This window comes from Fistularia commersonii, chromosome 4, assembly GCF_037954325.1.
Source record: "Fistularia commersonii isolate RoL2024-O1a breed Wild chromosome 4, RoL_Fcom_v1.0, whole genome shotgun sequence".
Classification (NCBI taxonomy): Eukaryota; Metazoa; Chordata; class Actinopteri; order Syngnathiformes; family Fistulariidae; genus Fistularia; species Fistularia commersonii.
The window spans coordinates 12,651,539-12,662,530 of NC_141287.1; the positions used below are offsets into that span (position 1 = coordinate 12,651,539).

The following is a 10,992-nucleotide window of genomic DNA, read 5'->3' on the forward strand; positions in this document are numbered from 1 at the left end:
GAAAGCATGATTAGTCGGTGACACTTCCTCCCGGCGTGTGTCCTGTGCCTCTGAGTCATCTTCAGCAGCACCTTTGTGCTAAAAAAAGCTGAATGAATCACTGAGTGTGATGACCCAAGCTAGGACTTTTCCCCAAAAAAGGGATGTCCATGCATTTTAAGTTGCAGCGATTAAACGTCGACTGAATGAAAACAGAAAAATCCCCCATTTGCTGAACATCTCACAAGTCCAGCCCAGAGATATTTGCACGGTAATCGTTGCAGGACAGTATGATGCCTCTGCCTAGCAGAACTCCCTTCAAGTATTACGCAATTTGCTTCAAACCCTTTGCAAAATACTAGCCAAGTAATTAACAGACCGATGGTGCTCTACTCATTTCAGTGCAGGATTAATGCCGTACTCCTGTGGCACCTTGAACAAAGAAACCTCAATGAAATGGAAAATACAAACATAATAGATGCTTTCTCAAAGTACACTTTTGTAAATTCAATATTGATGTTAAATAACCTTGTAATATTCAGGTCTATTCATTGGTGTTTATCTTGTTTATCTTTATCTGATTAAGGATTTTAAGAATTCAATTATTTTTTTCTTCTGTACATTTTGTTTGATACACTAAATTACAATCCTCAGGTGGTGTCAAGACTTGTCCCTGTTTTTCCACCTTTGTCAAAAGGTCAAATATTTTAACAGTTTGTAATACTGCTGTGACTGTTTATGTTCTTCTTTGCCAGCTTGACTCATTGTTCTCTGGTATGATTTTCTTGTTTGTGAGATTCACCGTGAACACGCCCTAACCTCACTTCACCTCGCATTTTTGACGAATGAACTTCCCAGGTAGTTCTATCTAAAATAATGACTGCTACTTTTGAGGTCTATGGACACGTGGAGTTTTTGCCAAAGCCTCTGGATCACAAGAGCAAGTGGAATTACTACTGGATCAGAGGCTGTAGATGCAAAGAGGATTAGGTTCTGTCAGTGTAAAATTGAATATTATATGTCTGTATAGCAGATAGCTAATAACCTAGAAAAGCACATACGGTAGCTATGGCTTGTCTTTTGCTTTGGAGGGCAGAAAGAAGATACTGTCATTTCTGAAGAGAGGCCCCTTTCTGACCATAAGCAGCAACTCAGTAAGAAATAGGAGAGGTCACAGAAACTGCCAGAAACAGTGCCTGCAGGACTCCTATTGCAACACAGAGATCACTTTTAAATCTACAGTAAACAGTTCCTTTCATAGTCATTGTGAAGAAAAAATAAATAAAGGCCAGTGTCAGTACCATAGCATAAAAATTGTTGAAGGGCTATGAATGTCAAATCCACACTACACACACTGTAACAAAAGTAGATTCAGGCAATTTACCGGACACATTAGAACTTAAATTTTAAGTTTAGTTAAGAATGCTTTTCATAATGTGTGTGTCTGCTTTCAAGCACTTTCATGCTATAACATTTTTTCACTGTCATGAATTGTTGAGTGTCATTGATTTGAGACCTCCCGGCCACTGTAGGCGAATAGAACCGCTTGCGTTTTTTATCGCTTCATCATTGATAAATGGGTTGAATTTAAAAATGTTTAAAAATGGCCAACCTCGACGTTAATATCCCAAAAGCCTGGTAAGTGTGTTGTTTATTTAGCTATTTAAACCACTTTAGGCAGGCAGCGCAACACCGTCCCAATCTCCGTGCCTGCGCCGTTGGTGCGTCACTGTTAAGCTAGCTGCCCTCTTGGGACATTCCGAATAAGTCATTTTTGAGTTTTTTGAGGGTCCCCGTCGTCACTGGGTAGTTTCTGGTCTCCTTTTAGCGGTTTTTAAAGTGGGTGTTGGTGGATGCGGGGGCGGAGGGGAGGGTATGCGTCATGATTCGATATCAACGCCGAGTTTGGGATCATATACCGCCCATACCGACGGTTAGCATATTAAAAAATTAAATGTAACATACTTGTCACCGGTTGCCTCGCTGTCGACCACATCCTTCTTCAGCTGCTCGTCCAGCACCACGGCGCCCTCGGTTTTCGCGCAGTAGGAGCGGAACTGCGCGGCGCGGAGAGGCGGGCGGTGCGCGGCGGCGGCATAGGGGTGCTCCGGTCGGCTCGACGCGGATCTGCGGGGTCCGACGGAGGCGGCGCCGAAGGAGCGGCGGCACGTCGGTAACCACGTCGCTTCCCGTCTGGAGCCGGGGAAGGGACGCTTGAGATGGGCTTCAAACAACTCCTTCAGTACTGTCGAGAACCTAAATTGTAACATTTCAATCCCGTCGAGCGGTCGGGGAAGAAAAACTATGGGTTCAAAACCCGTCCGAGTGGCGTAAGCTAAGGTTTGGGGAAAGAGAGACCAGCGCGGCGAATGTCTGACGGGCGATGACTCATAGATACCGGCATCCAGCTATAAATATGGGCGCACGCTCACGCCCTGGCCGCTCTGATTGGCTGGTGCTGATGACGTATGCGCTACTTCCTGTTGTGGAGCGCGGTCGACAGCGCGTCTGCTTGCAGTATTTCCTGAGTACTCGAGTAAAACGACTGTATTTACATAGTTTTTATCTCTAGTTAGTCATTTACTAAATATGTAGGACTCTCTAAATATACCAACTGAATATTGATTTGTTAATGCCAGCCGATTGGCTTCTGACAGATTTGGTACGTTGCCATAACAACTCACTTCCTGAATTACTACGCAGTTTTCTTCTATTACAGTGTATATGGCTGTTCTGTTGTTGCTGTTGTCATTATTATTATTATTGTTGTTATTTACGTAACATCTGCATCTCAGATATTACCTACTTCTCAATACACATCGAAGTGATAAGATAGACTTTATTGATCCCACGGGTGGGAAATTCAATTATCACAAAAAGTGTGCAAATAGTAATAAGAATATGTAAATAAGGATATGGATACAAAATGAACACTACGAAGACTATGGCTATTATATACACTAGGATAAAAAAATCTAACAAGAAGAAGTTAAGATGTACAGAAATGCCTTGTACAGGGGATGAGGAAATCACAATCAGAATTGATCCCCAAGGGGAAAGTCCTTTTTGTTGAAGTAGCGGCTCCTTCTCAAAGGGCACAAAATTTAAAAAAAGCATCAAAATCTATAAAATTCTATGGAAAATAAATAAATATTTACACATAAAATCATTGCACATGGTTAGAGGATACCGGGGGAACAGTGATCATGATGAGGCCGGAACAATCAAATGCTAATAGGTAACAGGAAAGGTTTCCTGAAGGAAGTATACATAAAAATATATATACAGCACAGATGAGAGTGGTGGTAGTGGTAGTGGTGTCGTGCAAAAGGATATTTTTGTGATCCCTGCGTCCAGCACCAACACTTGTTAATGTACAACATAATAATGTATCAAGCACAACTGAAGCCTCAGGTACTTTTGTAACCATGTCAGCTCAATGCTTGAGCAGCAACATAACAACATATTATTAACTACTAAGAACTAAATTAATAATGTAATCGTCACCATCAATTAATTACACAAGGACGACCAAGTCCCCTAAGGGACACACCGATTGCAATACCAAGTGATTACACAAGCAAACAAAGTTGTTTCTTCACATTCAAAATCTTAAGATAATATTAGTATATCACGCACATTATTGTCTCTACACAGGGAACACAATGGAATAGAAATGCAAATTCATTTGCATAACGTGTCAATACAGGCCTTGATAGATAAGTGGCTTCTTTTGAGATGTAGGAAGTAAACAAAGATGAAATGATGCATGTAAAATCCTCAAGAAATTTCCTGTTAAAGCCCACACGGAACGTAACAACTCATTTTTCCAAGAAGGGCACCAAACTTTGAAAGATACTGCAGACAATGATGATGCAATTCAATAAATAGATGTCAATTTAACAACACGTGGAAGTTTCCTGAAAGTGAAAAGAAAGGACCAGAAGAGTGGGAATGTATGTTAAAGGTCAAGATAACACATTCACAAAATGTAGAATAAAGTGGAAATAGAAAAGGGTCTAAACTTTAAAATAAACCAATGGAACAACTCCAAATCATGAAGAATTTGCCAAACCTAACCAAAATACCCAAAGGTTAATCTTGAATTTGAAGTGGGTTTGTAAGGTTTTTCCTCAAGCGGTCATGATCATGGGTAAATTCGCCGCGAATTTTGTCTGTCAGGCACTGAACTTTTTCGCGCTTTGTGCCCGGGACGCCAACCACCGCCGAACTTTCCCGGGTCGAACTGGCGGTGTTTTATTGACGACGCTGTTCGAGTGCAGATAGAGATTCGTGAATGAAAAAACACGGAGAAAGGGGTCGGGGGGGGGGGGGGGTGTCACACCTGACAGTCTAAATTGAGGGCCTCAATATACCCACGCTTCTCCTGCAGCTCCACGGCTCCACGTCCTCGGAGGACCACGAAGTTGCCACGACTGCAGCGGGCGGCGGTGATGTGGAAGCTGGCGGTCTGCACCCTGTGCCTCCTGGCGCCCGGGCTGCTCCGGCTCGGATCCGCGGCGGAGGAGCACGACGGGGAGGTGAAGATCGAGGTCGTGTTCATGCCCGACCAGTGCGAGAAGAAAAGCAAGAGAGGCGACCTGATGAACGTCCACTACGACGGCTTCCTGGACCAGGACGGCTCCCAGTTCTACTGCAGGTCTGCAAGGCTTCTGCTGAGTTTTACAGAGGGGTTTTTTCCCGATTAATTTTTTTTTTTTTTTTTTTTTAGGATCAATGCAAAGAAAATCACAGGGTCCTGAGGAGTTTTATAGACTTATTTCACTAAGTAACTTCACTCTGAATCATGCCTCCAGGGTGTGAGGCCTTTCTTTCTTGTGATTCTTAATAAATGTAGATAAAACACAATTTTACTTACATATAATAAGACTGTACACGTTTATAGGGCTCTAAGAGTCCAGGTTGGGGAGGGGGGTACCATCATCTCTTCTTCTTGAAGGCCCTCTGTCACTTTTAATTCTATATATATATATATATATATATATATATATGTGTGTGTGTGTATGTGTGTGTGTATATATGTATATATATATAAGAATAAAAACAACTTTATTTATCCCGGAGGAAATTGTTTCAAGTAAAACATAACAATAATAAATAATAGTAGGAAATTGTATAAACAGTAAAAAACAGGGGAGAAGAAATACAAATAAAACTATAAAGTGTCAAAGTCAAGGCTATAAAGTGTTTATATATATAGTGTGGTGTGTCACACACTTTATTTGTATATATACATCATATGTACACACACACCTGTATATATATATATATATATGAATGACGCGGATATTGTGTTTTAGCCTCATATATGATCATCATTATTATATATTTTTAATTATACACACATCTATAGATTTTTTTGTGTGTGTATATATAAATGATCTTACTATTGTGTTAAGCTCATCAGCTCATATATAATAATAATTATCACACACACGTTACATGTGTAGATACATGTGCGGTATGTGTGCGCGTGAGGATTATCAGGTCCTAATCCTTAGGGGTCAATATGACATCGATCCACCCGATGTCATATAAATATATATACGGTTCCAAAGTTAAATGTAATGTTAATGGCAGTCTTTTCAAACTTTTTTTTTTTTTTTTTTTTTAAGAAAACAGTGGCTAATACTTCCTTGATGCCATTCCATTAGCATCACTTGTCTGCATTGGTTTCCCCCCACAGTCGGTTCACCTGTAGTTGCCCAGACGGGTGAATGACAGAGTGAATGGTTGTGTTTCAGGAACCCCTTTGGACGGATAAAATTCACGCAGCCTAACAATTTCTTACTGTCTTGCCCTTCTGTTCCAGCCGGTCTGACAAGGCTGGACATCCCCAGTGGTTTGTCCTCGGCGTGGGACAGGTCATCAAGGGCCTCGACATCGGCATGATGGGCATGTGCATCGGCGAGAAGCGAAAACTCACCATTCCACCCTCGCTGGCCTTTGGGACGGAAGGGAAAGGTACAGCGATGCCGCAAGGAGTCATAGATAGAAAGCTGGATAAAATGTTATATGTAGGTAGATCATTGAAGAGACAGATTTTTTTTTTTTTTACCCTTGTTGTCATTCCATTCTCATCCTGTATATTTTATCCTTGTCATTCTGTTATTCTTATTCCTATCCTCATTATTGTCTTCGTCCTTTTAATTGTCTCTTCTATTTATATTTGTATTTATATGTATTGATATTGTTATTGTTGTGCTGCTGTGACAAACGAATTTCCCCCATGGGGATCAATAAAGTATAAACTTATAAATAAACTTATCTTATCTTAGATAGATGAGTTTATCAATCCCCAGGGAGGAATTAAATTGTCATAGCAGCCGAAAGGCAATTAAGTAAGGAAAATGTAGATAGATACAAGATACAAGAAAAAAATACAATTAGAATAACTGTGGTAGAATCAATGTTTTTTTTATTTAACATCACCTGTGTAGAAGCAGTGAAACACACTGATTTGAAATCAGCCTTCGAGCGGTTTCAGTTTATTCCATCTATTACCTGTTATTTAAACGTCCCGCTCCATTTGGAATTAATGCTCGCTCCAAATTTGCGATTCCGTCGGACGTTACTCTGTCTTTGGGTGTGCAAACAGCACTCTGGTTTGCGGTTCTTTTCAGGATATTGGCCAAAATAACATGTAATATCAAAGTAGCGGTGTATTTTCTACTTCTACGGGCTAAATATAAGTATCCTGGCAACCAGCTCAGTTCATGTGGGCCCGTCTCGCTCAGCCTAATCCCACCATTTGGCAAAAACCCAGCCGCTTAGTCACTCTCATCAACAGGAAGGGTTTCATTATAGTATCGACCAATGGCGACGGAGGAAAGCGAGTGCTTGGTGGGGTCACCGACCACGGCCTTCACGTTGTCCTGTCTTCTCTTCGCAGCTGTTTAAACCAACACAGCGCCTCCTCGCAGTGTTTGCACCTGCCCGGCATGCGGCCGTCAGCATGCGTCAAACTCCCAGGTTCTCCACTTCACCCGTGCACCTTTTCCAGAACTAACAGCCGAGCGGCGTGCCGCCTCCCGGAAACTTCTCGTCGGTTTTCACGCTCTATCCTCAGCTGGTGGCGTTTCTTTTATTGCATGCGTGAGCTTGGGTTTAGCATGAATTGCTATTTAATACATTTTTGGCATGTTGGCATGTTAGCATGTTAGCGCTACGCTGGCGCCTTTCTGTGTGGAGTTTGCATTGTCTCCCTGGTTCTGTGTGGGGTTCCTCTAGGTTCTTCGGTTCCCTCCACCAGACCAAAAACATGCAGGAGGTTCATTGGAGACCTTACATTGTCCAGACGTGCAAATGACTGAGTGAATGGTTCATTTATTCCCATTTCCTCCAATGAACCTGCTGCAGGTTTTTGGACTGTGGGTGGAAACTGGAGAAACCTGTTGCTTGAATGAGAGAATGAACAGTTTACATTGCTGCATGATGTGTGAATGAGTGAGTGAATGGATATTTAGTCTTATGTGGCCCACTGATAGACTGGTGATGATAAAGGGTGAACCCCGCCTTATCATAAAATATTATAAATGAATGAATGGTCCTATTACGCACATGTCTTTACTCGTCCAGTCTCCCGACACTCCCTGTTTTGTTTATTTGGCCGGCCTACTAATTTCCTAACCCAAATCAAACTGTGATTTAAAATCTTGGGGCAAAGAGTCCCCGCGGGAACAAAATGAGCAACTGGAATGTCGAAACCTGAAAAGCTCTCATTCTAATCCCGGCTATTTGCTATTTGAATGTTTTTGGCCGATAAAGAAACGCAGAGACCAACCAAAACAGTTCCCGCAACTTGGCGGTCAGGCGGGTCAGGCGGACACCGTGCAAACATGGCCTGTTGTTTCCGTCTCAAACTTCCTTCGTCCTCTTCCCAGGCCCGGTGCCGCCCAACGCCACGGTGGTGTTCGAGGTGGAGGTCTTCTCCGTGTCGCGGGGACCCCGCAGCCTGGAGGCCTTCACCAAGGTGGACACCAACCAGGACAAAGTCCTTTCAAAGACAGAGGTGACGTCAGTTTTGTTGTCAAGCACCACTTTTCTCCCGAGGGTTCACTTTGTGAAAGTATCCAGCGCTTGTCAGATGATTATCCTCCATGAGGCACTTCTGAGAATGTTTAGCCTTCAAAAATATTTTATTCCAAATGCCATCATTATCCTGAAAGCAAAGAAGGTGACAAAACGACCGTAATTTCCAGGCTTTTGAACCCGCCTGAATATGTGCCGTGCCGGCTAAAAATAAATGATATATATGCTGCACTTGTCTAGAAGCCGCAGGTGTCCACATTCTAACATGAGATGTTTTCATAGAAAAATGTAAGACGGAAACATTTTTTTCACGTTTAATACATGCCAGTAACATCCATTAATATGTAATGGAAATGCTTTTTTTCCCCAAACAGTGCCTGTAACACTGATGAAAAAGATTCATAATAAATAACATAAGGAAAAGTCCATCAATCAGTCCATTTTCTATCCCCGCTTTGTCCTACTCCAGCTGATTACTATCTTGGTCCTCCTCCTACGCACTAAAATTATCTAAGTCGTTTCCTTTGGTGTCGAAATTGAACACCTCAGAATTTCACGGTCATTTCATTGGTCCGATGTGACCAGGCTAAATGTTTTGGTGGTATGAAATACATTAGTCCAAAAAAAAAAATCCATAAATTAACCGCATCATTGTTAAAGCCGCAGTGATCAAAGCGTGTGATTAAAATAGCGCTTTATAGTCCAGAAATTACGATACACTTTTCAACCTAACTGTTCCACTCTTTGTTTTCGATTATTTCAAATCAACTCCATGAACAGCCTTCAATGCTCAAAGAGCCATTCGTACCCAGTGAAGATCAAACTGTCTTGATCTTGTGTGTTGCAGTCATAGAATTGATAAACTGCCACAGAGAAAATTAAACTCCATCCATGCATGCAACAAAAACAGTTTGAATCTTTGAAAAAATGTGAATGTCACGTTCAGATAAAATAATCAATGCCTGTTTGACTCCCCATATTAGGAAACGCATGAGTCATGTCACTATCTTGCAACTGTCGTTCTAACAGCATTTTTATAAACATTGCATTTTAGTATTTCGAGATCACCACAATCTTCTTTAAATTCACTATTACATTAAAAGGAATTAAAATTGATGAATTTTAATAATATCATTTATTTTCCAAAGCCACAGGGAGCCGTAGCCGCTGGTCTTTATGACATATGAATGTGTGTGTGTGCGTCTATGTGTGTGTGTGTGTGTGTGTGTGTATGTATATACACGCACACACACAATACCCATCTTTCATTTTAAGATTCCACTTGCTATATTTTTAATATTATGATGATAATTTGATTTGAGGTTCTGTTTCCCCCCACCCCCCCCGCAGATAAGAGATTACTTAAAGATCGAGTTTCAGAAGGATGGGAAGGAGCGCGAGGAGACCTTCTACGAGAAGATCCTGGATGACATCTTCAAAAAGAGCGACAACGACCAAGACGGAAAGATCAGCGTCAATGAGTACAACATCTACCAGCACGACGAGCTCTAGGGTCAGAGGTCGTTTCCAGGGAGACGCGTCTGAGAAGCGCATGGAGGATCCCCAGTGAGTTTTCAATGGAGCCTGGGCTTTTATTTTGAAATTTTTTGTGGGTTCTTTTTTTTTCCTTTTCTTTTAAATTTGGATTCTCAACTTTGGTGCGATGAGACAATTGTGAAGAGACTTTTTTTTAAATAAAAGGCACTGACACCTGAAATCAAGAGTTCCTCACCCTTGATCGGAGGATGACCTTCCCCTCGTCCCTGTGTTGTGATGTTCTCGTTGTGATTTGATGCTCCTGCAAACGGCGAGATTTAGGCACTTCTTTGTTCTCAATAAAGTTTTATTTTGGAAGAAAGAGTCCCTCTGTGGAGTCCGGAGGGGTTTTGCAAGCATTTAGCCTTTCAGAAGGTGTAAAGGGAGCTGACGGAGGGACACCAAGACATCTGCATCTTCTACAGCCAGAGGTTGCTGCCACACCTTTCCTCCCAAACAAGTTTTGATGGTCAAATGAAGGTGAGTTTATCAAACGTTTGTAAAAACCCAAGGATAAATATGTTCGCTTAAGATTTGCTGTATTTTATTATTGCATCAGAATTTAGATCGATTGTGATAAAGGTTTTCTACCTGCTCAAACGCATTATTTTTAAGCTGTAGAAGATTACCGCTGAAAAGGAAGACGCCTTTCGCGAGAACTTGCACTTCAACAATGTCACTTTAGCTTGAATGTCTAGCCCTCGTCCACTTCCAGATGTCAGCAGAGCAACAGAACCACAATCCAACCACTAGCTGGTGTTGTTTCCACATGAAATTACATGCAATGTTTGTTCAGACAAGTAGCCAGAAGGTTCATAGTTGGATTCCGACAGGGGTTGCCTTTCTAGAGGATTCACATTCTCCTTGGTTTCCTCCTCCCATGGTCCAATAGCACACAGGAGGTTCTTTGGGGGTCCAAAATTGCCCAGGTGTGTGAATGAGAAGGTAGAGGTTCTCAGTCATTCAGGTCATGGTAAGTTCTTGTCAAAATCTTCTTGTCGTGGCAACAGGACTTGATTTTCTTCACTTAAAATATATGTATATATGTATGTATATGAGCTATGGTTAGAGACCAAAAGCATGAGATTGCAGATATAAGCATCTGAAATGAGTTTCCACCGCGGAGTGGCCGGACTCTCCTTTAGAGATAGGGTAAGAAGTTCAATCATCCGAGAGGAGTTTGGAGTAGAGCCACAATGATGACATAAAATTATAGTATGCTACATTAACTGTATAGAACTATGTTGTTGTCTGCGTAAAATATGTTTCTCATGTTTTTTTAAGAAAAAAAAAACAACAGAAATATGTTGAATAAGTAGTTGATTTGGGTGAAAAAAAAGTCAAAAAATAATTATGTCAAGAAGGTGATGGTATATAGATAAACTTTTTTTCAGTGGGTTGCCATTGAGAAACGAGTGAAAAGAG

At 41.5% G+C, this 10,992-nt stretch overlaps 2 protein-coding genes across 4 annotated transcripts in view; one reads left to right on the top strand and one right to left on the bottom strand.

The window, feature by feature from the left end:
- Positions 1-2,358, bottom strand: part of LOC147234726 (glutaminase kidney isoform, mitochondrial-like) — a 30,715-nt gene extending 28,357 nt beyond the window's left edge. For all 3 annotated transcript variants that reach the window (XR_015106040.1, XM_086145348.1, XM_086145349.1), the window contains exon 1: positions 1,945-2,358. Coding sequence is in view for 2 of the 3 variants with exons in the window: in XM_086145348.1 (XP_086001474.1) it covers positions 1,945-2,249 (305 nt within the window). In the remaining variant the exon portion in view is untranslated. The remainder of the gene's footprint in view (positions 1-1,944) is intronic.
- Positions 2,359-2,507: 149 nt separating this feature from the next.
- On the top strand, positions 2,508-9,870 carry fkbp7 (FKBP prolyl isomerase 7). Its single transcript, XM_086145356.1, has 5 exons — positions 2,508-2,641; positions 4,373-4,639; positions 5,813-5,964; positions 7,884-8,011; positions 9,382-9,870. Exons 2-5 carry the CDS (start codon positions 4,434-4,436, stop codon positions 9,541-9,543), a joined length of 648 nt encoding a protein of 215 aa, XP_086001482.1. The 5' UTR covers positions 2,508-2,641; positions 4,373-4,433; the 3' UTR covers positions 9,544-9,870.
- The last annotated feature ends 1,122 nt before the right edge of the window (positions 9,871-10,992 follow it).

What these genes read in the sequence shown, in the direction of transcription:
- fkbp7 (XM_086145356.1), top strand. Translation starts at nt 4,434, where the DNA reads ATGTGGAAGCTGGCGGTCTGCACCCTGTGCCTCCTGGCGCCCGGGCTG. An exon ending in GGCTCCCAGTTCTACTGCAG is followed by an intron (nt 4,640 to 5,812) that starts GTCTGCAAGGCT and finishes CTTCTGTTCCAG; the next exon opens with CCGGTCTGACAAGGCTGGAC. An exon ending in CTTTGGGACGGAAGGGAAAG is followed by an intron (nt 5,965 to 7,883) that starts GTACAGCGATGC and finishes TCCTCTTCCCAG; the next exon opens with GCCCGGTGCCGCCCAACGCC.